The sequence below is a fragment of the Crotalus tigris genome, unplaced genomic scaffold, assembly GCF_016545835.1.
Source record: "Crotalus tigris isolate CLP2741 ecotype Arizona unplaced genomic scaffold, ASM1654583v1 scf7180000023687.2574627, whole genome shotgun sequence".
NCBI classification, from domain to species: Eukaryota; Metazoa; Chordata; class Lepidosauria; order Squamata; family Viperidae; genus Crotalus; species Crotalus tigris.
Genome location: NW_024100118.1, coordinates 1,341,943 through 1,368,993, shown reverse-complemented (window position 1 = coordinate 1,368,993; position 27,051 = coordinate 1,341,943). Strand labels below are relative to the sequence as shown.

Below are 27,051 nucleotides of genomic sequence, written 5' to 3'. Positions count from 1 at the left end.
GCTAGAGAATGAGCTCGGCTAAAAGACCCTTTTCCCCAATAAAAGCTTGCAGAGGAGCGAGTGGTGAAGGTTGTAAATTAGAGGATGGCGAAGATTGGCCGCTTATCTGAATTTGATGTCTCACACCCTGAGAGATGGACTTCATATGTAGCATGGGTTGAGAATTACTTCAGAGTAAATCAGATAAGAGAAGACAGCCTGAACACCTTGATCCACAAAAAATGTCTCGTATGTATCCTGACTTACAGCCTAAATGTTGGAGATGTGGATGTTTGGATGCTACTTATTATCATATTTGGTGGTCATGTAAAAATATAAAAGCTTTTTCGATTAAGATATGGTGGAATATCCAAAGAATTTTTAGAAGAAGGGTAAAATTTACCCCACAATTGTTTTTGTTAGGTATTCTTTCTGATTGTGACACTAAAGAGACTACATTGATGTTAAATTTAATCACAGCGGCAAGGTTGTTGTAGGGCAATGTTGGAAGAAGGAATCTTTGCCTACCTTGCAAGAGTGGTTTCTTAAAGTTTCTTATTTGGCGGAAATGGCAAAGATTTCGGCTTTCTTGAAAGACCAATCGCAAGAGAAGTATTTTTTGGTATGGAAAAAATGGATAAATTTTATACAATATAAGTTGGATATAAAAAAATATTATTTAGCTTTTCAATAACTTATATAAAAAACTTAAGATATTTTATAGACTTTATAGACTTTTTTCCTTTTTTTTCTTCTTATTTCTTTTCTTTTTCTTTCTTCTTATTTTCTTGTATTTCCTTGTATTTTTGTCTTTTTATACATATATTATTGTTAATTATTTAACAACTTGTTTAATTAATGTATTTAGATTTGTTTATGGTTTATATCTGTTTTAAGACTTTTTGAAATTTTTTTAATTAAGCCTGTATTCAACTCTGGGAAGGTTGGGGGAGGGTAAGGGATGGTTGGTGGGGGGTTCGGGGAAGGGATTTGTATTGTTATGTAAAATCTAAAAATTTTTCAATAAAAAAAAAGGCCATATCCTACATTCAAAAAAAAAAAAAAAAGAGAAGACAGTCTGAAGACAGCAACTCTTTTGTGTGCCTGTGGACAAGAAGCTTTTGACATCGCAGAGAATCTGGTGGCCCCTGTACCTCTGGAGTCAATAACATATGCTGACTTAAAGAAAATGTTGAAGGAACACTTCCTGCCAAAGTTATCTGTCATTGCTTGGAGGCACATGTTTGAGCAGAGAGACCAGAGGCTGGGTGAATCTGCTATGGATTTTATTGCGGCCTTAAGGCAAGCAGCCAGACCTTGTGCACTCAAGGATCAGCGAGTGGTCCTCAATGGAACTGCATCTATATGGAGGGAAGTGTGTAGTGGGGTGCCCCAGGGCTCTGTTCTGGGCCCAGTACTCTTCAACATCTTCATCAATGACTTGGATGAAGGGATAGATGGGGAACTCATCAAATTTGCAGACGACACCAAGCTGGCAGGAATAGCCAACACTCCAGAAGACAGGCTTCAGATACAGAAGGATCTGGACAGACTTGAACACTGGGCACTAACTAACAAAATGAAATTCAATGGTGAAAAAAGCAAGGTTCTACATTTAGGCAAGAAAAACCAAATGCACAAGTACAGCATAGGTGGCACCATGCTCAATAGTAGTAACTGTGAGAGGGACCTCGGAGTCCTAGTAGACAATCACTTAAATATGAGCCAGCAGTGTGCTGCAGCTGCCAAAAAAGGCCAACACAGTGCTAGGCTGCATTAACAGAGGGATAGAATCAAGATCACGTGAAGTATTAATACCACTCTTCAATGCCTTGGTAAGGCCACACTTGGAATACTGCATCCAGTTTTGGTCACCACGATGTAAAAAAGATGTTGAGACTCTAGAAAGAGTACAGAGAAGAGCAACAAAGATGATTAGGGGACTGGAGGCTAAAACATATAAGGAACGGTTGCGAGAATTGGGTATGTCTAGTTTAACGAAGAGAAGGACAAGGGGGGACATGATAGCAGTATTCCAATATCTCAGGGGCTGCCATAAAGAAGAGGGAATTAAGCTATTTTCCAAAGCACCTGAAGGAAGGACAAGAAGCAACGGGTGGAAACTCATCAAGGAGAGAAGCAACCTAGAACTAAGGAGAAACTTCCTGACAGTGAGAACAATTAATCAGTGGAACAGCTTGCCTCCAGAAGCAGTAAATGCTCCAACACTGGAAGTTTTTAAGAAGAGACTGGACAGCCATTTGTCCGAAATGGTGTAGGGTTTCCTGCCCGAGCAGGGGGTTGGACTAGATGACCTCCAAGGTCCCTTCCAACTTTACTATTATTATTATTATTATTATTATAAGAGAGGCTGATAGATCGCTTTGTATGCAGTTTGAGGAGCAGAGACTTACAGCAGAAGATTTTTGCAAAAGAAGATGTCTCTTTCCAAGATGCCCTACAAGAGGTGAGAGCTGAGGAAGCAGCAGGCAGGGCTGTGAAGGTTTTACGACCCACCAGGAACCCTCCAGAAACAATTACAGTCCATCAAGAGGACGCTCGAGAAGGATCGGAAGCAGATCCTGAAGAATAGGTGGATAGGCTTCACCAGCCAGCTGGAAAGAGGCAGAAGGAACGTCTGGATAAGGCCCCAGCATCTCTTCAATGCTTCAGGTGGGGAGGACGCCACAAGCGAGCTGACTGCAGGTTTTGCTCCGCCATTTGCAGAGCGTGTGACAAGCAAGGCCACATCGCATCCATTTGTTTGGGTTGCCAGAAGGTCCAGCCTCATGAAGAATTGTGCCTGAAAGGTACCAGGATCCCCAGCCAGCATAGGGTGGGATTCTGCACATCGTGCGGGAGTGTTTTGAGAACAGTTTAAGTTTAAGAAGAAACTTTCCATTAACGTAAGGCTGCAAGGGGTTCCCTTATCAATGGAGTTGGGCACTGGGTCTGCACTTTCCATTATTTCCATTAACACATTCAAAAGGATATGCAGCAGCAGTGGCCTTTGAGTTAAACTCAGCCCATCCAATCTAATACTTACAAATTTTCAGAATTCTTTGGTGTGTGTTAAGGGGGAGGCCACCCTTAGAGTACAGCATAAGGATTTTGAAGGTCCCCTAGATGTGGTGGTTGTTGGGGGTGAACGTACGAGTCTCATTGGACTTGATTTGTTCGAGGCTCTGGGAATCCAGGTAACTGGGCTGCACCATTTGCAAATGTTGAACCTTACAGAAGTCTGCAAAGAGTTTGCAGATAAGTTTAGTTCAGAGCTAGGATCCTACAAGGGGCCTCCAATTTCGCTACGGTTAGACCCAACCATCACGCCCATCAGGGTTAAGCTTAGGAGGGTACCTTTTGCCCTCAAAGGTAAGATTGATGCTGAGCTGGACAAATTGCTCCAACAGGGGATTCTAGAACCTGTGGATTCAAGTCCATGGGAAACTCCCATAGTAACGCCTCTAAAGGCTAATAGGGAAATACGTATATGTGCAGACTACAAGTGTACACTGAATAAGGCATTGCAACAGCATGCTTATCCAGTGCCTGTGGTAAGTCACATTTTCTGGCCTCCCTCAAGGGGGAGGGCACATTTTTGCGAAGCTTGACCTGGCACAGGCCTATCAACAGCTACCTGTTGATGAGGCAGCTGCAGAGGCCCAGACTATTGTAACTCACAGAGGGACATTCAAGGTCAAGAGACTGCAATTTGGGGTAAATGTAGCTCCTGGCATATTCCAAAGTGTCATGGAGAGTACACTTCGAGGTATTCCTGGGGTCTGTCCCTATTTTGATGATGTCCTCATTGCTGGGGAATCATCTCAAAATTTAGCAGAGAGATTAAGGGCTGTCTTGCTTCGTTTTCAAAAAGCAGGCCTTAAACTAAAAAGGGATAAATGTAACATAGTCACTTCTACTGATTTCTTAGGATTCAGGATAGATGCTCAAGGCATTCACCCTGCTGAAACTAAATTGCAAGCCATCCAACAGGCCCCAAGCCCTAAATCTAAGAGTCAGCTGCAAGCCTACTTGGGACACTTAAATTTTTACCATGCATTTCTCCCAAATAAAGCTGCTGTGGCAGAGCCATTACACAGGCTCTTAGACAAGCAGGGTCCTTGGCAGTGGACTAAAGTCCATGACAAGAGTTTCAATGAGGTTAAGGCTTTGCTCACATCTAATGCTGTTTTAGCACATTTCAATGAGCAACTGCCTGTTTGCATCGCCTACGATGCATCTCCTTATGGGGTAGGAGCTGTACTTAGCCATCTGAAGGCTGATGTGACACAGGTCCCTGTGGCCTATTACTCAAGGACTCTGTCTTCTGCAGAGCGAAATTACGCTCAAATTGACAGAGAAGCCTTGGCCATAGTGGCTGGCATTAAGAAATTTCATGATTTCTTACATGGCTGCCATTTCACGGTCTATACCAGTGGTTCTCAACCTGTGGGTCGGGACCCCATTTGGGGTCGAACGACCATTTCACGGGGGTCGCCAAACAAGACTGTCTGTCATTTTCCCCCCCTTTTCTTTGGCTATGCCCCTGGCACCCGGTGATGTATAAGTGGTTGGGGGTCACCACAACATGGGGAACTGTATTATGGGGTCGCGGTATTAGAAAGGTTGAGAACCACTGGTCTATACTGACCACAAGTCTCTGCTGGGTTTGTTTACCACTAACAAACAGACCCCACGTATCATTTCTCCTTGTATGCTGAGATGGTCCATTTTCCTGTCAGTATATGACTACACATTAGTCCACAAACCTAGAAAAGAGATGGGCCATGCAGATAGCCTGAGCAGACTACCCCTGAACCAATTAGAGCCAGATCCTGCTCCAGCTATTAATATTCTGTCAATTCAAGAGTTGCCTGAGTCTCCCATCAATGCTAGGGATGTGGCTGCAGAAACTGCCACTGATCACACGCTTTCATGCGTGCTGACATGGGTGTTGTCAGGATGGCCTGACAAATGCCCAGATACTGAGTTCCAAAGCTTCTGGCAAAAGAAGCATGAGTTTTCTACTTTCAGGGGATGCCTGTTGTGGGGTAGCAGGGTAGTGATCCCAGCCTCATTGAGGTCTAGAATCTTGATCTCTCTACATGAGGGACATCCTGGGATAGTCAGGATGAAAGCGCTTGCACACAGCCATCTTTGGTGGCCTGGGCTTGATAAAGCCATCGAGGCCCAAGTGCACGGGTGCCAAGAGTGCCAACAGTCTCGGCCTGAAATGCCTCAGGCCCCAGTGCATAGGTGGGAGGAAACTCAAACCCCATGGTCTAGGGTGCATATAGATTACGCTGGGCCCTTTCAGGGGCAATTCTTCCTGGTTGTTGTTGATAGCCATTCTAAGTGGCTAGAGGTTGTTCCTGTTTCCTCCACTACTACTGCCAGGACCATCCAGGTGTTGAGAGGCATTTTTGCATCACACGGTCTTCCAGATGTTCTGGTTTGGATAATGGCCCTCAGTTTACCTCTTCTGAATTCCAGGCTTTTCTTCAGGCCAACCTGATCCGCCATGCAACTTCGGCTCCTTTCCATCCATCCTTCAACGGAATGGCAGAAAGGATGGTGCGCACCACCAAAGATGCCCTCAAGAAACTGGTTTATGGTAACTGGCATCACAGGTTAGCTGACTTTCTTCTTGCACACCGCACCACACCTTGCACGTCCACAGGGAAGAGCCCAGCTGAACTTCGCTGGGGTCGCAGACTCATTACTAAATTGGACAGGCTGCACCCAGACTGGGTGGCTTCACAGGTGTCGCATCCGGGGGCACCGAGAGGACTACAGTTGGGTGATCTGGTCTGGGCTAGGAACTATGCTCCTGGTCATGTGTGGGTTTGTGCTGTCTTCTGTAAGATCTCTGGACCTCTATCATATGAAGTAACCTTGCGCTGGCAGTTGATCGATTGACCATCTTTGAGTTTCGGGGGTGGAGGTAGGATTGAAATGTAAAAATAGTAGTCCAGCAATAAATATAGCATGTAGACTTTTTCTAAAAGTACTTATTGACTTAAATAGTCAATAAATAGCATTAGACTACTTTTTCATTGTAAGAAAAAGTCTAGCATTAAACCGAGATATTTTTCTTATCTTATTAATTCTTCTTGTACACCACAGTTAATTAATACTTCCTGATTTATGATTATCTATAGTTGGTGGCAGCATATTTAACGAAAAATGTCATTCCTATGTGACAGTACATGTAATTAGAAGCTCTGAGTGGGTGTCTATACAATGTTTCCCAGATTGCTAAACCATTGCTTGGTTTATACTATATATATGAATAGGCCTTATGTTATGCGGGAACAATAGAAAATATCCACAACTGTTGATTCAGTGTTCCATAAACATCTCCCAAACAATTTAGCTAGAATTCTTTCATATATGACATATAAACTCAGCATAAACTTGCATCTGAGCATATAGAAAGATCTACCAAGAATAGTTATATGATATTGTGTTCACATTCAGACTTCATATTTTAAAGTCTACTGTTAAAATGTAATCTACCACATTCTTTCTTTACATGCTTATTCTTCTTTTACTCTTTTAAATATATTGTATACCATTATTATGGCTATTAATGGGGAGAAAAGACTTTTTCATAATTTGGAGCTTGGGCTATTTGCTTATAGTAGCAGTACTCCCACCACAACGATTAAGAACACAAACAATAAAAGCTATTCTGATTTTATTCAATGCATTACTGCTGGGAAGACTTGCATTGCTAGAGAATTCTTTACAATAAAGAAGTTTTCCCCAGCACTATATAGTTTAGTTTTCCTTTGAGTAATTTCATTTTTTTTTGTAAAAATTTTTATTTTCAATTTTACAATACATAACAATCTTACAAATACTTCAGATTAAAAAATAAAACAAATTGATACACACCACATTCGGTCTTGCCCGCCCATTTCCCCCCAAACCGCATCCCACCTCAAACCAACTTACTTCTTTCCCTCTTTTTCTTCACTCACCCCCTCTCCTCCTTCACCTCCACCTTCCTACTTACTTCTCACCTTCTTCTTCTCCCTCTTGATGCGGTCCAGGGGAAATGCCCAAGCAGTTCCTCTCTCAAAATTAAAACATTAATATTATATACAATAAGACTATTTCTACTTTATCTGAACTACTTAAACTTCAACCCATCCACCCCCTCCCCCCACCCCCACCCCCCCCTCCTCCCAACTTCCCAGAGCAAAATACAGGATTATGCAAACATATTAAACATAATCTATTTAAGTTTACTAATTATACAATGAACAAAATCATAAAAACCCTTAACTCTCTTCAAACTTTAACATCATAAGTTTATAAACAAAATCATTACTCATAGAATAAGTGAAACTTTGTAGTTCCATATTTCTTCTGAACATATTCTATCCATCTTCTCAGTAATTTCATTTTCACAGAGCAGAAAAGGTAAATCTACTGTATGTAGTGTAAATTGGATCTACTTACCTTGTTAATGTATTGTTTTAACCATAGTTTATTGAAACATTGTGAGCTGCTTCACATTTAATGTAACCCATAAACTACAATGTGCAGATCACATAGCTCATTTTATACATTACACTAAGCCAGAGTTAAACTAAACCTGGTATGCTTTAGAATAATCCAAGATCTCACCAGAGTTGGCTGTTTCTATTGCTATGCCTTGGAAAAATGTGGTGCTATCCTGTGTATGTGAAACTTGTAAGCTATTAGCAATTCCTTTTCAGGTTTTTAGGCTTTAAATTTATCTAATTTCTTTTTGAGATGGTAATGTCATGAAACAAATCAGAGAAGAATGTTGGGCCCTTAAAAATACCTTCCCCTTTTTCTTTGAAAAAAAAATTCTATAAAGCTTCATAAAAAGCTTGAAAAACCAGTTACACTATCTTTTTTGTTTTCCCTTTCTGTTGGAGGAAATCCTAAAGTGAACCCAGACTGAAAGTTAAGTTTATATAACACTGAATATTAGCTGTAGTTTGGAAATATGCTTTTGTGGTAAATGGTTATGCTTATAACATATACTAGCTTACAAAACATAGTAGGCTATAGCCATGTTCTTAGTGGTCTGTTAAGTCCATGTACACATTAAGCAGCTATTGAATAGTCTTAGCCTAAGTACTGTTGTCAGCAAGAAATATTTTGCCCTGTTTATAATGTGAGAACATAGTTGAAACTACAGCTAAGGTACTCCTAAGGTAGCTTAAGACAGTGGTTCTCAACCTTTTTAATGCCGCAACCCCCCAACCGGTTGTAAGTCGAGGACTACCCAACCGGTTGTAAGTTGAGGACTACCCAACCGGTCGTAAGTTGAGGACTACCCAACCGGTCGTAAGTTGAGGACTACCCTGCCCGGGAGTGCCGTGTATGCATGGTGCTGCCCCCTGCACCGGCCGAGGTGTAGCTGGCAAGCGGCAGAGACGGAGCAGGCCGACCACCGGCTGGGCCACCAGCTGGCCCAGCCAGGCCCCACATGCGTCAGCAACCCTCCCTGTGCCCACCAGCCTCCCACCTCCCACCCCTGGCTCTCTTTTACTTACATTTTTAGTAGTTGCTCAGCAGGGAGGGGTGGAAACTTCCAGACAGCTCGCCTTCGCTGCAGACAACTTGCAGCACCGTTTGCAGAATGGGACTTTTGGCGGGCTCAGCAGGGCAGAGACAGCCTGGACAATTCCTATTGGCTTTTGAAAGCCAATAGAATTAGACTCCATTCAAGAGAGTCTATTCTATTGGCTTTCAAAAGCCAATAGAATAAAAGGGAGTAGACAGCTAAGGAAAAGGGGGAAAAATGGCGGACTGCGTTGTTTGGCGACCCCGTGAAATGGTTGTTCGACCCCAAATGGGGTCGCGACCCACAGGTTGAGAGCCGCTGGCTTAGGAGATCCTTATTCTTCTGAAGCAACTGGAGAAAGATATTGTAAGTGTCAGTACAGTAGTCCTCAACTTACAACCACAATTGAGGCCAAAGTTTACAGTGCTAACCAAGACAGTTGTTAAGTGAACTTTGTCCCATTTTACTTTCTTGCCATAGTTGCTAAGTGAATCACTGCAGTTGTTAAATTAGTAACAGGGTTAAATGAATCAGGCCTCCCCACCAGCTTTGTCAGAAGATCGTAAAAGGTGATCACATGACCCAGGGACACAGCAATACATGCCAGTTTCCAAGCATCTGGATTTTGATCATGTGACTATGGGGATACTGCAGTCATAAGTCACCTTTTTCAGTACCATTATAACTCCAAATAGTCACTTAAGTCAGTGTTTCCCAAACTTGACAATTTTAAGGCATGAGGACTTCAACTCTCAGAATTCCACAGCCAGCGTTGCTGGCTGTGGAATTCTGGGAGTTGAAGTCCACATGCCTTAAAATTGTCAAGTTTGGGAAACACTGACTTAATGAATGGTTGCGAATTGAGGACTACCTGTATCAATAAACGGATACACAAAAAAACTTAAGCCATAATATGATTTATGTAGTGTATTAATCATGTATTTAGAGCCTGTTTTTTGAACTTTGGCAATTGTGATTTATTCAACAGATATTAAACAATGGTTTACATGATATATGAACTATAGCTCTCTTTTCATGGAGAGAATATTTTGCCTTTAAAGTTTTGTGACAGCTTGTTTTATATTAAGACAAAAAGCATCAAGCCTTCAGGACTGACGCCTTTTTGTAATTAAACATTTAAATAAAAAATATAAGCTAGAGAAATAAAGGAATATTTCAATTTTAAAAGCCCTAAAAATCACTATTAAGCTTCAAGCTTACTTATTAAGAACCATAGTCAAAAGAGTGTAAATCATTCTTAATAATGAATTCAATGAATGCTAGCATCTAATTTCACATAAAGGTGAACTACACATTATATCTCTTTTCTATACATTAAATTCTATACAATAGAAAAACAAATTTGTGGAGTGGTATATATCAAAAATTAAATTATAGTCCAGGGGTTATTTCTGATTACACTATAATGAAATTCAGATTTATTTTTAAGATACAAAGTTATTCTGAAGATCGAAGATACCTTCAGCTTGCTACCATTTTTCCAAGGAAAGAATCATTTCCAGTATGAAGCTCATAACAGCCTTACAGCAGTTAAAAATACAAATGTACCTCAGTATACAATGGTGCTTAAAAGTTTGTGAACTCTTTTGAAATTTTAATATTTTTGCAAAAAGATGATCTAAGATGTGATCTATCCTTCACACAAGTCCTAAAACTAGATAAAAGAGATCCCAAGTAAGCAAATGGTCAAAATCATTATACTTATTCATTGATTTTAGAGGAAAATGATCCAAAGCCACATACTGTGATTGTGTGTGGCAACAATAGATGAATTTTGCTTTCAGTATTGGTTTGCCCAACCACCCCTCCCCCCCGGGGGGCAGCAATAACGGCAACTAAATGTTTCTGATAACTTGATCAGCCTTGCAAATCAGCTTGGAGGAACTTTAGCCTTTACAGAACAGCTTCAACTCAAGGTTGTTGATAGGTTTCCTCAGGAACTGCCTGCCTGCCTCAGGTCCTTCTACAATATTTCTATTGGTTTAAGGCAGTGCTTCTCAATTATTTTCTGTCATGCCCCCCTAGGAAGAAGAAAACATTTCGCGCCCCCTGCGCGACTGTAAAAATTTTTTTTCTGTACAGAGGACCGATTTCCGGGTCTAAAAGTCACACGGGCGGGTTTGGCCAATCAGGATAGAGCATCATGTCTATCCAATCAGGTCCTTTGCATGTGTCACGTGCGTTGGCGGTCATGTTGTCCTCCGCGTCGGGCTGTTGCTTGCGAGTGAGTCGGATGATCCGATCTAGAAATCCAATATGACAGTATTTGCCGAGGTCAAACGAGCCCCCCTTTACGGAGCCTCGCGCCCCCCCTGGGGGGTGCGCCCCACTATTTGAGAAGCACTGGTTTAAGGTCAGGACATTGTATTGGCCATTCCAAAACATTAACTTTCTTTTGCCTGAACCATTCTTTGGCCATACAACTTGTGTATTTTGGCTTGTTGTCTTGTTGCATGACACACTTTCTCTTGAGCTTCAGTTCATGGATAGATACCCTCACTTTTTTTTAATAGAATTTGCCGGTATAATGTTTTTGACTCATTTGTTTAATTGGGTTCTCTTTATCTAGTTTTAAGATGAGTGTGGAGAATAGATCATGTTTCAGGCCATATTTATGCAGGAATATTGAACATTCAAAAAAGATTCACAAACTTTTAAGCACCACTGTACCTTGAAGGAATAAGCAAGACGTGGTGACATAATGGTTAGAATGCAGTACTGCAAGCTATTTCTGCTGGCTGCCAGCAGTTCGGCAGTTCAGTGTTCACAGACTTAAGATTGACTCCTTTCGAGGTCAGTAAAATGAGGACCCAGATTGTTGGGGGCAATATGCTGACTCTGCAAACCATTTAGAGAGGGCTATAAAGCAGAGGTCCTCAACCTTTTGGGCACCAGGGACTGGTTCCGTGGAGAGATATTTTTCCGTGGACCGGAGGGTGCATGGTTTTGTGTGCTGCCTGCATCCCACAGATGGGGCTTTGCTTGTTTGTCCACAGGCCGGGGGTTGGTAAAGCACTGTGCTGTAAAGCACTGTGAAGCGGTATATAAATCTAAGTGCTATTCTAATATATGGATCGCTGTCTTTAGCAGATATTGCTTCAGCCACATGGTCTTCTTAGCATGAAATTATATCACATTAGTTACCTGACCATATCTATTTCTGTAGCATTGTTAATAATTTTTGTTACTAAGCTAATAGTTTAGGCTGAATATTCCTGAATATATAAATGTGTGTCTTTCACATTTGCCTGGAAATTCTTTTGGAGTATGACTCATTTATCTGTCTGTCCAATTCCCATAAATACTGGAGTTGTATCTATAGGTGGACCCTTAAGTGAAAAGGAAAAGTCCTTAAATTCTATTTTGAACAGTGAGTTAAAACAGGTGCAGAATTGGGTCTTCTCTGTTGAATGCATTTCAACAGGGTGCATTTCCTGCTGGTTCTCTTTTTGTTGAAAAACAGGGCTGTTGTCAATACTGTTGTGTCCTGAGCCTGCGAAGGCAGGCTCCGGATGTTGCAAAGGTCCTGGGCAGCTGCAAGCTGCCCGGGACCAGACTGGTCGGCGCCAGCACTCGCGCGCATGCGCGAGGCCCTCAGCGCGCCAAAAATGTATCTTTTTGGCCCAGGGAATGTCTTTAAGAGAGGCTGAGAGATCTGTGCTGCTTTGAGTTGTAACGGGGCTACTGAAGACCAATAAAGCATTCATGAAACAACAAGAATGTCTCACGCCGTCATTGCCATTAACCGAGGACTCAACAAATACCTTTTTTTCTCTTCAGTTGGCTGATTGACATATATGTTAAGCTTTTAATTAGCATATGTATCCTGGAGGACTGGGCTTTTGTTGGATTGCTGCTTTCTTACCCTGGCAGGGTAATTGTTTACACTGGTTTAATTGAGATGTTGCTGCTTCACATGCTGCAATGTGGTAAAGAATGAGACTAAATGTCTGCTTTTGCTCCTTTTTATCTAATAGGAAGAAAAACTTCTAGTAAAACCTCTGTTCTTAGTGTGAGCAGCTGCATACAAGGGTTATTACTGAAAGATTGGGATTCAGTGACACACTCAAATATTGCTGAAGTAAAACTCACACAATTGGTCATGCTGTTTAGGGTGGCTCGGCACTATGATTCATGAATGTCCGGAGAGCAGATTTTCTACCTTTGCACAATCATAGGAGCTATTGTGTATCAGTATGAGGTACTTCCACATGATTAATTTAAACAGTGCATTAGTTACCCAATCTCTGGGTTCATACAAAGTTTTGAACCAGAAACGAATCACACAAACACTTCTATAAAATAAGGCTGGCTGGTCTTTTAATGTAGCATACAGCCCTTGGCATTTTCCAGGATTACAGATAGTCCTTGGCTTACAATAATTTGTTTAACACCAGTTTAATGTTACAGCAGCCTCGGAAAAAATAATTCACAATGGCTTTTTAAAAAATTTGCACTTACAACTATTGCATCACCCTCGTAGTTCCATGATCACAATTTGGGCACTTGATAATCAATGTATGTACGACAGGTTCAGTGTAGTTAAATGATCATGATTTATGACCTTTTGGGCCATTTTCTGGCAAAAAATGCTCTTTGGAGGGAAGCTGGAGTCACTTAATGATTGCCAAATAAATTGTTAGAGTCTAACAACTTAACGACAGAAATTACTACTGTGTTTTTTTTTTAACTGAAGCACATATGAAAATTCCTAAGATGACATCAGTAAGTGTTGTTTCTTGTAGAAAAGGGTCCCCAACCCCTGGGCTGCAAACCACCACTGGGCTGTGGCCTGTTCAGAACTGGGCTGTGCAAGTGGCATGCCTGCTTGCAGCTCCACTTGCGCGAGCAGTGGGTACTTCTACTCGCATGTGCCCACCACTCACACCGAACTATCACCCTTCCTCACCGGAGTGCCAGGTTGGAAAGTTTGGGGACCACTGGCCTAGAAGAAATGGCCGTTATGAATGAAGGGGAAAACCCATCCAGTTCAATTTGTCACATCATCTCCTCAGTTGGAAAGTAGAAGTAGACAAGGAGGTTATAGAGATGGCAGTCCAGTGTTCTCCTGTGCTATTTCTGATCCTAGAGATAGTAGGTATATTACATTATGACTGATGCCATTGTTAATCTTATTCTCCATGAATGTTGAAAATCCATTGGTGGCCAGTCCCATCTAGAGTCACATAAAACTGAAAATGGGTGACTATATTAAACAAACAAACAAACAAACAAACAATCTTGCATTTATTTCTTTTGCTAAATTGAAGTGATTCCTGTTTATTCTGGTTGTACTGAAGAAAACTTAGTGAAAAATGTTGGCAATGGAATCACTCCATAATTATATTTGGAGCGCAGTGGCCTATCACTGGACCTCTTATCTTTGTTAGTGATGTGCTTCTATTGCAGAAGCTAATACCATCTCTCTTGTTTCCTGACAGTGTTATGTAATATTTAAACATACAAAGTCTAACCAATTAGAACCTGAAGTACTAGATTAATTGTATCCTTTTCAATGTTAAACATTTATCTTGTGTATGTTCTTCCAGATTAAGAATGTAAGTGCAGGGCCAGAGGCAGCTACCCCAGGGGCTGACTATCCAGATCGAATTGCCAGTTCTATGGGATACTCAGTTTCTGATGCTCCTGCACATCAGATTCGCAACGACAACTACACAGCTAGTCCGTGAGTAATCATTCCTATATTTCTGCTTGATTGAATGAATGCAATGAATTTGAAAGTCAGGCAAAAACATGGGTGCAAGCTATATGAGAATTTGCTCCTTCCTAGAGCAAGTTTATAGATCATGAATCCCTCATTATATTGCTGTTGGTGAAACTTTTAAAATCTGTGTTATTCATTCTAGCTTTCGGTCCTTACAGAGATTTTTTTCTGCTACTAATTGATTTACAAAGTATCAAATTTACTTTCGTTCTTTTTTCTAACGGGGTTCCTATTTTTTCTTTATAAGAGCAGCATTACAACAGTTTGTTTATCGATAATTCAAAATTATAATGGTCCTGAAAAAAGTGACTTATGACTGTTTTTCACGTTTATGACCATCAGCATCCCCAGGGTCACCTGATCAAAATTCAGATGCTTGGCAACCGACTCCTATTTATGATGGTGGAGTGTCCTGCAGTCATGTGCCCACCTTTTGCGACCTTTTGAAAGCAGTGGGGAAGCCAGATTCACTCAGTAACCTTGTTACTAACTTAACAACTGCAGTAATTCATTTAACGGTGGCAAGAAAGGTCATAAAATGAGGCAAAATTCACTTAATACATGTCTCGCATAATGACAGAAATTCTGGACTCAGTTGTGGTTGTAAGTCAAGGACTACCTGTATTCCATTAAATATGAACATGCTTGCACATGATCAACCCAAATATTTTAACAATTTTAATAACTGGCACTAATAAATATCATAAATACGAGGTATTAATTGGGCCTAATTAATTCTAGAGTGAGAGGCTTCCAAGGTTTGCCAGACTGTAGTTAGACTGGGAAGTTGAAATCCAGCCCAAAGAAGGCAAACTATTTTGTAATGTTTTCTAAGGAGACTACATGGGCACCTCCACAATCACCAGAAATCAAGCTTGGCCTGAAGACTCATCTTTTTTTTTTTTGTCTAAAACAAGCACTTGTGCTTAATTTATTAACTATAGTATTTAAAATTAAGTCCATAAATTGAATTATACATGGTACTTTGTAAGCATGTTCAATACACTGAAAAGTTATAGGTTATGCAGATCTAATGACCACAATTTTTAAAAAGTTCAAAATAGGTGATGGGAAACTTCAGTCTGTTCAAATGTAGTTTTGTATTAATGAAATGATTGCCTTATATGTATGTTATAGTTCTAATCTTTATTTGTATAAGATAGCCTTTGTTTGGATAAGAATAAGTCAATTTGTCTTTTGATAACATAGTAAATAAATATACAATTATGGTGAACCCTGTGCTCTCTGAGACTGTCAGGGCTAGGTAAGAAAGTAGAGCTGAGACAGACAGTCTGCGAACCAGGGTCTCATAATTGCCTTTGGAAGTCTTGGGTGCAGCCACCAGAACCCTTCCAGAGTTGTCACAGTGGTAAATGATTAAATTTAACTCCCCCCCCCCCCGGCTTTAATTTTTGCTTAAGTTGCTTTCTGAAACCCCAGTCTTTCTACCTGAAAGAAGTTGTGTCGTCATGATATTCTCTTAGTTTCTTGACAGTATTTTCTACTACAACATTGTCTTTGTGTTGCAGTTTAGATTGGATAATATGATTAAAGGAAGCTATGATGAAGTAAGCAGAAGGCATGAAGCCAATATTTCTGGGTCTTAAGGCAATTAATCTACTTTGGCTTCCTGATTGGCAGTAATACTCAGTTTTCCTTCATTTATCTATACTTACTAGAAAGATGATCATCTGTGAATTGAGAATGTCATCCTGATTTGTTGTTTGGGACTACATGCCTGCCAGATTTGAGTCATTCTTTAATCCTTAACAAAATATTCTGTTTTACAGTATTTTTTTCCTGTCCAGTTATATCAGTGGTTCTCAACCTTTTTAATGCCGCGACCCCCAACCGGTCATAAGTCAAGGACTACTCAACCAGTCGTAAGTCGAGGACTACTAAACTGGTGTAGCACTGTTTGCAGAATGGGACTTTTGCGGGCTCAGCAGGGCAGAGACAGCCTGGACAATTCCTATTGGCTTTTGTAAGCCAATAGAATTAGACTCTATTCAAGAGAGTCTATTCTATTGGCTTTCAAAAGCCAATAGAATAAAAGGAAGTAGCACAGTTAAGGAAAAGGGGGAAAAAATGGCGGACTGAATTGTTTGGCGACCCCCGTGAAATGGTCGTTTGACCCCAAATGGGGTCCTGACCCACAGGTTGAGAATCACTGTACTAAAATAAGAGTGTATATATAAATTTGCTATTTAGCTTGATTGTGAATGTAGAGTACTAGGAATGGATGGTGGATGCATGGCTCTTTAATGTATGGACATTATTGCTAACAGAATAAAGATACAGTACTATAAACCTTATTTTTCATTCTTTTTTAAATTAGTTTTATTCATTTATAACATAAAATGTGAAAATACAAAAGCAAATAGTTAAGGGACAACAGTAGAAAAATGGAAAACAAAAAAGGTGTGAAGAAAGGGAGGGGAAGAAACAAAAGGTATTGACTTCCAACTTTTGCAGTAAAATCAGACATTAAAATCAAATCTCAACTTTTTACATTTCTATAGTAGTATGCACTAGCCATTTCTGTATCAGCAAATCAGTCTAATTGGTAAAACCTAAAATCATAATTCATTTTTTTCCACCTCAAGCACAAAGTCCAGAAGCAGTTTCCAAGTAGAAACAAAAGTTGGCAGGCACGCAACTTGGGTGTCCTCCTAGACTCACAGCTAAATCTGGAACAACATCTATCGTCTGTGGCCAGGGGGACCTTTGCACAGGTTCGCCTAGTGCACCAGTTGCGGCCTTATTTGGACCGGGAGGCTTTACTCACAGTCACTCATGCCCTTGTCACCTCAAGACTGGATTACTGTAATGCGCTCTACATGGGGCTACCCTTGAAAAGCGTTCGGAGGCTGCAGTTGGTTCAGAACGCAGCCGCGAGAGCGATTGTGGGCGCGCCAAGGTACGCCCACGTGTCACCTATCCTCCGCGAGCTGCACTGGCTTCCTGTGGGTCTCCGGACGCAATTCAAGGTGTTGGTTATCACCTTTAAAGCCCTTCATGGCACAGGGCCAGGTTACTTACAGGACCGCATTCTGCCGCATAGCTCCCAGAGACCGGTGAGGTCCCATAGATTGGGCCTCCTTCAGGTCCCGTCGGCCAGACAATGTTGGCTGGCGGGCCCTCGGGGAAGGGCCTTTTCTGTGGTGGCTCCGACCTGGTGGAATCAGCTTCCCCCCGAGGTTCGAACAACTCCCACCCTGCCGGCCTTTAAGAAGGCCGTTAAAACCCTCCTGTTCCGGCAGGCCTGGGGCTGATGTCCCCAGGGGGCCGGGATATGATCGGACTCGCGGTATGACTGCTTTATTTTATTGTTTTATCATTGTTTTAACTTTGTACGCCGCCCTGAGTCCTTTGGGATTGGGCGGCATATAAATACTGAAATAAATAAAATAAATAAATAAAAAGTGCTTATATTCTTTTCTTTTATCAGCACAGTCAATTTGGCCATCTCTGTTAATTCCATCAGCTTTTGTAACCATTCATCCATGGTAGGAATCAAGGCATCCTTCCACTTTTGTGCATAGAGCAATCTTGCTGCTGTCACCATATATAAAATCAGAGTTCCAATTTTTTTTCTAGTTCTTTTTCCATTAGACCCAGAAGGACTTACTTTTCATTCTTGAACCTGACAAAAAAATTATGTGGGCTATTCTGAGAGTTCTGTTGCTCATTAGCTTATAAATAACTCACAAAGAAATACAACAAAGAAAAGGGAAAGAAGTAGTAATGGGGGGAATATACGATTATTCAATTTATTAGCTCCAGAAAGTGATCATTGTATGCCAGTTTTTTCAAACTTAACATCTTTATGAGGTGGGCTTCAACTCCCAGAATTCTGGGAGTTGAAGTTTATACAGTACATCTTAAAGTTGCCAAGTTTGAAAAACATTGTAGGCTGTAGGCTTTGAAGACTGACCATTGTGTAATGGGCAACAACGGTATTTAGCCATTCAAATTGTGGAAGTGACTTGTCCAGTCATTAATGCCAAGTAATTATGTTTTAATTTTGTAGAAGCCTATAATAAGTGCTTCTTCGTTCTGTTTCAATGTTCTAAAATATAAATATTTCTAATACAAATATAATTCATACTCACAATTCAGTACTTTTGCTTTTGCAATTACTTTTGCAATTCTTTTGCTTTTCTTTTTATCATTAGGTAATTACGGGAATAACTTAAAGATCTATTGGCTGAAGTATAATTGCAATTCTAATCGTTAGATATGCAACTAATAATTTGTTAATTATTTGTACTTTTAGAAAAGGATACCGGCTTATACCACAAAATAGAATATAGAACAGTGGTGGCGAACCTATGGCATGGGTGCCAGAAGCGGCACTCAGAGCCCTCTCTGTGGGCACGTGTACCGTCGCCCCAGTCCTAGTCCTTCAGCTGGGTTTTATAAAACCTTTTCACTTTAGGCCTCCCCTGCCGTGTGCAAAAAAAAAAAAGGTTCAATCAGTCAATTTCAACTTCTTGCGGGGAAAAAAAAGATCTTGCAAAGTTGGAATTGATTGATTGAACTTTTTAGTCTCATCCAGTCTGCTGTTACCACTGCAGCCATGCCCACTCAATTGGCCACACCCACCCAGCACTCGACGATGCATGTGGATTTTGGGTTGCAGTTTGGGCACTCAGTCTCTAAAAGGTTCGCCATCACTGCTACAGAACATAAACAATACATATAACGAGTATTACACTATTTGTCACTGAAAAATTGTTATGTTGTCCATCTGTAAATCCATGTAACATAGTTCTTTTATATGAATTTTTCCTGCATAATATAGCAAAAGCCCTCTGCATTTTTGATGTTTTTGGTATGAACTTGAGAACTAATTATCTTTATATTTTAACAGGGTACCTGAAGTTGTTGCTCCCTTGACAAAAGACCAAAAACAGTCCCAGTATGTGAACACCAGCAGTTACAATGGGTCAGCTAAGGATCCCCCACATAGAAAGAAAAGAGGAAGAACAAGAAGAGCCACCAGTGATAATTATGATGCTGATTATACCACAGGTGGCGAATCTTGTGATGAACTGGATGAGAACTGGGACAGGTATTGGCAACTCCACCTATTTGGCATAGCACTAATAGTCAGTAGAAGATCTTAGTTCTAGCAATTTCTAAGAGTATTGATGATGATGATGATCATGGTGGTGATGATAATGATGATGATTTAAATGTATATGCTGCCTCATGCCCAGCAACTCTGGGAGATATGGAAAGAGGAAGGAATAAAAATTGGGGTTCAGTCTCACAGTTATTAGGAATTAACAGCTAATGTTTTGACAAAAAAAAATGGATGAAATACCTTTCCGTTACCAAGAAAAATACTAATCCTATCTGTGACTGAGATGAAGCTCATGCCTTTTATGAAAGCATGTGTGCAACAATGTAAAGTTTTAGGATTCAGTAGAAGTGAAAGATAAGGTAGGTGTAGTTGCTGTATTAGTGTCATTTGATATCAACATATAACTATTTGCAGATAAGTATAGAACCATGAAAAGAAATGCACTGGGAGACTGTTTTCTCATAAAACACAATCAGAAACAAATAACTCTAGACATAATCTGTCAAACATCATTTTTTAAAAAATCACCCATACAAAATGTGACTATAAAAATAGAAGCTTGCTTAAGGATCTTAACTATTTCATCAGCATTAATTAGCCCACATGTCAACATTTTTAAAAAAAGTTCCTTAGGTTGGGTTGGGTTAAGAAAGAGTGCAATCTGAGTATAAAATGTTGCTTTATTTTGTAAAAATTGTTTTCAACCACAAATGCCTATGCCAGGATGAGAATTGCCTGTAGAAAATCAAATTAGTTGTTATATTTTGCTGTTTGGTCAATATACTACTCATTGTGTATAGTACATTTGAAAAAAGGATGCAGAAAATATAGCTTGTCAAGTACATTTCAAGAATTGGTAGAATTTGGAGCAAATTCAGAATGTTCTAGGAACAAACTAAATGCAAGTTTCTTCATTTAAAATCCCAGATATTTTTTGTTAAGATACGTTTTGACTGACGCAAATCAGTTTGTTTGGGGTATAATCTGACCATAATTATGGACCCAAATCATGTTACAAGATCCATTTTAAATTACATGTCATCTAGAGAGTATCCACCTGTATCATCAGACCAGCAAAGACAAGCGTACAAGCGAGATTTTGATGCAGAATTACAAGAATACAAACGACTGCAAGCAGAACTTGATGAGATCAGTAAAGAACTCTCTCGTCTTGACAAAGAGCTGGATGATTACATTGAAGGCAGTGAAGAATATAAGGTAGCAGCTTTATTTAAACTGATGTAAACAGATAATTCATGTATTTGCCACTTTAAATTATATAACGAAAGGGATTATTATGTTTTTAGTTAATGTTGGTCCTACAGAATTGACCGTTGGCCCTAGAATTGATCCTAGAGTTAAGGATGTTGCAACTGCTTTTTATTCAGGTCATGTCCAAAAAATAGGTTGAAGTAATTTGCAGTAATTACCCAAATCTTTTTCAGCTGTCTCATCGAGTGAATCATCTTCAGCCTCATTGAATATGATTGTGATTACTTCATAGCTTCCTATTTTTGTTTTTTGAAATGTTCTAAAACATGAAGCAATATATACTTTTGCAAAATCAATAATAGGGTTAAAGACTATTAAGTTATTTTGTTTGCAGATATTTTTTTAGGATACTGAAGAATTAAAATGGGAAAAATTTAAAAATAGCACCCAAGGAAAAGCACATTGGCATTTATAATCACTGTAATTTTGTTTCCTAGAAGTTAGTATGATCATACTTTAAAAGACTACAAGCATTTCTCTTTTTACGAATTTCATAGAACAGTGGAGTTTATCTAACTAATCAGACTGCCTATGATTAAAAGCCTTTATTTTTTGAGCAGGGGAATGGGTAGCAATCTCTGATCACCTACTCAGCAATCATGGATTGAAGCTGCTGAGAATTTGAGTCTATCGGCATGTCATATAAACTCTATATCCCTGATTTAGAGGAAATGGCATTTTAAGGAAACTTTTAAAACTTATTCAGACAACAAGGTTATCCATTTGTTATGGTGGTTAACAAAGTAGTAGCTTATCTTTCACATGAAGAAGGTTAGTGTCTCAATATTCATTGCTTCTTCCTTCCTGACACATTAAAATCTTAACCTTCTTAAAGATCAACTTCATATTCTGAGACTAGTCTAACAGTATTGAAGTCTCTTTTCACTGTTTTTGGGATCAGACATCCTTCCTGTCTATTCAACAATGGTTATAAAGAAAAATGCTTTGGACTCCTTTTAGAATATCTTTTTACAAGTGCAGTTTTAATTGTTCCTCTCCATACAAACACAGTTGAGATCAGAAGTTCAGTTGTAAGTCATTGCAGTTGTGGTTGTTAGGTGATTGATGGGTTGTTAAGTGGAGTGCTTGAGTGCCTCAGGTACAGTACAGCAGTAGGCAGAAGCACTAGGTCTAGGCTTGAGGTAGTGGCTTAGGGCCTTCAGCAGTCTCAGCCAGCTTCACTGCCCCAAACCTTGACTTCATCTCTAGTGCTGCAATAGATGAAATGATGATATGGAATTACATAATTTACTTTGTACTTCATTTTCTGAAGACAATACCATAATCTTGAGGGATCAAGATGCCCCTGTTTTTATGATTAGCTCATTAAGGTGGCTATATTCTCAATCTTTCTTTCAGGCTTTCAAGAAAGCTTAAAAAAAAGACATGACTGCTTTAAAGAGATGCTTATGTTCTGCATGTTTTAACGTATCTATACATATTTCAGATATTTCAAAGTATGTAAAGATTTAGCAGTAATTTGCCAGCTGCATTGGGTTTTAGCTCAATAGGTAAATAACCTGAATTAGGTAAAAGTGGTTTCTCTGGGTAGTGACACACAAACCCATTACCCAAAAACAATACATTTAAAGAAGGATTTTCTTATTAGTGATAAACAGGATTGTTTGATAAGCAGTTTGCATAATGAAGGAAAAGGATTGGGAAATAATGAACTACTATATGGTTTCTAATTTGACACTGGGTCTTTTTTTTTCATAGGCTGCAGCTGATGAATTCAACAGATTGAAGGATATCAAATCAGTAAGTGGTTTTAAGAACGGTGGTGGCAAGACTCAGTTTAAGAAATAATTTTAAATGTTCATTGTTGAATCCTCATTTACATTTCAAATTGTTTAGTTTATTTCCTTACTCATTCTTCATCTCCAGGCTGCTATGTGAGCTCCTCATCATAGTTCCTTCTTTAATAGCGGCTTCCTATTTCCCAAACACTCCAGGTAGATAGGATCATCTTGTGGAAACACTTTGGACCTGCCAAAGAAGGCAGAGGCACTTTCCCCAGGGCCAATTCTCTTGTCTACTAGGATTTTATGACACCAAACCTTAAATAAGTCAAAGTGAAGAAAGAGGTATATACTAGGCAAATTTATATTAATCACAATGATTCAAAATCTAAGAGTGCATATATAGGTTTCAGAGAGAAAGACACGAGAACAGTTTGATCTTCTCATAAAAGAGTTTGTAGGAAATGCAGATAGGTTGCCTTAGGGATGCTGAGTGTCCTCCTATTGGGGGACAGAATATTCTTATTCCTATGGCACTTTGCTTAACAATAATACAATTGTCATGCTAATTGCTATTTCTTGTTATTTTAAGAATTGACCCTCAATCCATCTCAGATAGGGAAAGCTAGAAGGGCATTGTTATCTGCACCCTTAAGGGGGGGATGGTGGTTGTAAAAACCATCAAAGGCTTTATGGTTCATGGATGAGATACCTAAGGTAGATGATTTAAATGTACAGAAAAAGCTGCCATAGTTAAAGAAATTGTGATAGGTCTTGTATCAACAGAAACAGAAGACAGGAAATAAATTCAAAGGTTCAAGTGATGTAACTAATGCGAGTGATAGTATTAATTCTAATAAATAATATAAATATAGGATCAGTATATGGACCAACTTATAAAATTAATAAGGGCTCATCTTTGCCTCTATATAATGCTGAATGTAAAATGAGCTCCGTATTCAGTACAACAGTTAATAGTATAGTCTTTCTTGAAAATAACAGCATAGCTTCATCTTCTCAGTTTCTGATATCAGAACTACAGTAAACAAATAATTCTTTTTTTTTCTTTTCTTTTTTTTGCTTACCTCTGTCCCTAATAAATGTTGAGAGTTCTTAATGCCTGGCCTGGCTGAGAAAACACAAGTTAGACACAAGAAAGTTCATACCGATTTCTAATAGTAGTAAGCAGATTTCAGGTTTATAAAATCTGTTAGCCAAATTTCCGAGACATAAAATAGAATTAAAGGCTGAGAAATTATCAGAACTAGGTGGCAGTATTCCAAACACAAATTCAATCCTGGTTACCCTAACTCTTACTTATTTCAATAATATGATTTAAATGAGTCAATTTGTTGTTACTCTAAATCTAATAGAACCTGGCCTGGCTTCATCCCACTGTTGATTTATAACGTCCCAGAGAGATATTTGGTCCATTGTGATGGAATGCTATCCCATTTATAAAAGAGAACTGTGCTTTATTTAATATCGCTGCTTAATTTGATTTTTAAACTGAAATTCTGGATCTATTTACTTAAACAATTCCATAAAAACAAGTGGGAATTACTTATCAGGTTGCAATATGTAAGACTGTAAGATTCTAAAAATTGTAATGTCTCTTCTTGGATGATGCAAATTAACTCACAAGTTTTGTAAGAACAGAGCTTAGGTAGATATATTTTGTTTTAAGGCTGTACAATGCTTTGGATTCAGTTTGGAAGAGTGTTTCACAATGCTCAAGAACACAAATAGCACTTATTAAAACAACTGAAGAGAGGATCGCCCAGTTCTAGAAATAGACCCAGCTGCTTCAATAATTCATAGCAAACGTTGCTTTCAGGTTTCTCTGCATTGTGAAGAAACCAAGTAGAAAGACAAACTAAACAGTTTTAGTTTGTTCAGCACATTGTCTTTTAAGTACCTTTTATGCTATTATGGCTGTGGGACCTATAATTTCTTAATTTTGAAATATAGGACAATTTAATTTTATTACTATTCATTACTGTCATGAAAAAAATGGTCTTTTTCATGTCAAACTTCATTCCTGGTGATTTCATGGACACATAAATATTGTTGTTTTCTGACAACAAAATAAGAGTAATTTTTCATTGTGTACTTGGGGTGTTTTTTGACTTCCCAGTAGCCCTGGGATGTCCTGATGATTTCTTAATCAAGTCCCACCTTGGTTAGCTTTTTTTAAAATCAGCTAAAATTGGCTAGCTCTTGCCATCTGTTGTGATTATTTTTATGGAATAAAACAGGAGTATTGGTTACATTAATGTAGCACTGTATTCTTATCATTAAATTTTATAAGTTTGCCATTAATACTGCTTTGCATATTGTCCTTAGTCCGTAGATTATAAGAACCGAAAAGCACACTGCAAGATGCTGAAGAGTAAACTCTCTCATATCAAAAGGATGGTCAGTGACTATGACAGTCGGAAGTCATAACAAGAAGGAAATAAATCAGTCTGCATAAGAATGCTAATTTTCATTAAAGCTGGGATACCTTTGTGTTGGACTATAGTGGGAGAGATCCTTTGTATACTTTTATATACTTTTATATACAATAATATTTGTGCCATGTTTACCATGAAATAAGAATTCAGTATATGGGATCTTTTATAGTTTTACTGAGTCAAGGAATTTTGACGACCTATGTTTTCAGAATTAACAGTGAACATGTTGCGCTTTTGCTTTTCTTGTCTTTGCCAATTCATTCCATTTTTCTCAGCATATTGCAATCTTAATTTTAGAAATATTTAATAAATGTTTTTCATTACATCTTATAGAATTTAAACTATGTCCTTTATCTGAAACTCCTGTCTTCCTCTGTTATTCTTAATCAATTTTATATATCTAGACCACTTGTAAATAAAAAAAAACTAGCAGGCTTTACTTTTAAATGGCATCTAAATGGGCCCGTTGTTGATAAGCCAGTATAATATATTTTTATTGACAATGTGAAACTGAACGTAAATTTATTCTGTTAAAATCTCACCTTGTATTTTAAGTATCATTTTATTACAGAAATATAATTTTAGTACTAGCGTATTTGACTTAACTGTCCAATTTGTAATTGTTATGAAAATGCCTGTATGTTATATTTGACAATATAAGCAGCTACAATTCTATATGGGGTTTATTTCTGATATTGTCGGCACAATTAACTGATATTTTTAAATTGCCAAAAAATCTAGACTGTTCTGTAAAGACAGATCATATTATGGCCAAATGACGAAACAGAAGTAAAAGCAAATGTATTCACATTATAAGTAGTCCTTGTGTAACAAACATTCATTTAACAACTGTTTGAAGTTACAGTGGTGCTGAACAAATGGTACTTTTAACCAGTCCTTCAAGTTCTGGTTGTCCCAACACCCCTATAGTCGTGTGATTGCAATCTGAGTGGTTGCCAACTGGCTCACATTTAAATGGTTGCAGTATCTTGCAGTCATGGGATCGCCATTTGAAACCTTCCCTGCCAGCTTCCCAAAAGCAAAATCAATGAGGAAGCCAACAAATAGGTTACAAGTTCCTCTGGTAAGTTGCTCACGTCCTCCCACACTGGGCAGCAGCTACCCCCTGGCCCTGCCATGTTCACAGCATACGCCCTCTCTGTCTGCTTGAGAACTGTCTGGGACTTGCTTAATGATTCTTCTTCCCCGCTTAACAACACCCAATGAGGAGTGATGTGGTCACATGGCATCGCTCTTTACAACCTCATTAGTTAGCAATGGAAATTCTGGTTACCATTGTTAATCCATGACTACCTGTAATATATTTAGTGTTATAATGTAATAATAATATTGATAAGCTAAAATATATTAAATAATATAAATTTTATTATGAAATCAAGTACTATAAAATAAGAGAAACTAACTTTTATACAGCTAATACTCTGTTAGTTTTAAATATGGCCACTCTTTTGACAATTATCTCTGGTGATGATTGAGTGTTGGTGCTGCTATTGAACCCTGCTGGTGATGGAAAAATTCTAAGCACTGAATTGAAAAAAACAGATGCATTCATTTTGGAGAATAAAAGGAATACATGCCATACAATTAGCAGAGGTATATGATGAATCTAAACTATTGGATTGCAAACAAGTTTGATTGTAGAACCATAGAGTTGGAAAGGACGCCAGAAGTTATGCAGTCCAAGAATCTGTTGGACTCTGTTGCAGGGTCTGTTGAACCATGTTTTAAAAGATTCATTGAGACCAGTAGGATTCAGTCATGACTAATAAATCCCACACATCGAAATGTAACTAAGTTTAGATCCATCTACTGTACATTTATGTAAGGATTGTAATATATTTTTTTAAAAAATCACTTTTTCTTAACAATGGAAATTGTGTTTAAAAATATGTGACTAGAATGCAATACCTACATATTGAAAGACTGGATTTCATTTTGTAATTTGTGATAACAGTGTCAATAAAATTCAACTTTGTCAATATATAAACAATCAAATCAAGTGTTTTTTTTCATAATATGTTTCATTCTGAAGGAATTGAGGCTCCATGCAAAGGGACTCCACACAGGCACCAGCTTCACCCTTATTTTCCCCATAGTATTGGATTATTGCAATGCACTCTACATGGGACTACCCTTGAAAAGTGTCCGGAAGATTCAGTTGGTGCAGACTGCAGCTGCACAAGTCATGTTGG

The 27,051-nt window shown here is 38.9% G+C and overlaps 1 protein-coding gene across 2 annotated transcripts in view; it reads left to right on the top strand.

The window, feature by feature from the left end:
* OCLN (occludin) overlaps positions 1 to 26,846 on the top strand; it is a 37,062-nt gene extending 10,216 nt beyond the window's left edge. For both annotated transcript variants that reach the window (XM_039320748.1, XM_039320749.1), the window contains exons 5-9: positions 14,101 to 14,237; positions 19,153 to 19,353; positions 20,415 to 20,586; positions 22,360 to 22,401; positions 24,729 to 26,846. In XM_039320748.1, coding sequence (XP_039176682.1) covers positions 14,101 to 14,237; positions 19,153 to 19,353; positions 20,415 to 20,586; positions 22,360 to 22,401; positions 24,729 to 24,830 — 654 coding nt within the window. In that variant the 3' untranslated portion in view covers positions 24,831 to 26,846. The remainder of the gene's footprint in view (positions 1 to 14,100; positions 14,238 to 19,152; positions 19,354 to 20,414; positions 20,587 to 22,359; positions 22,402 to 24,728) is intronic.
* Positions 26,847 to 27,051: the final 205 nt, after the last annotated feature.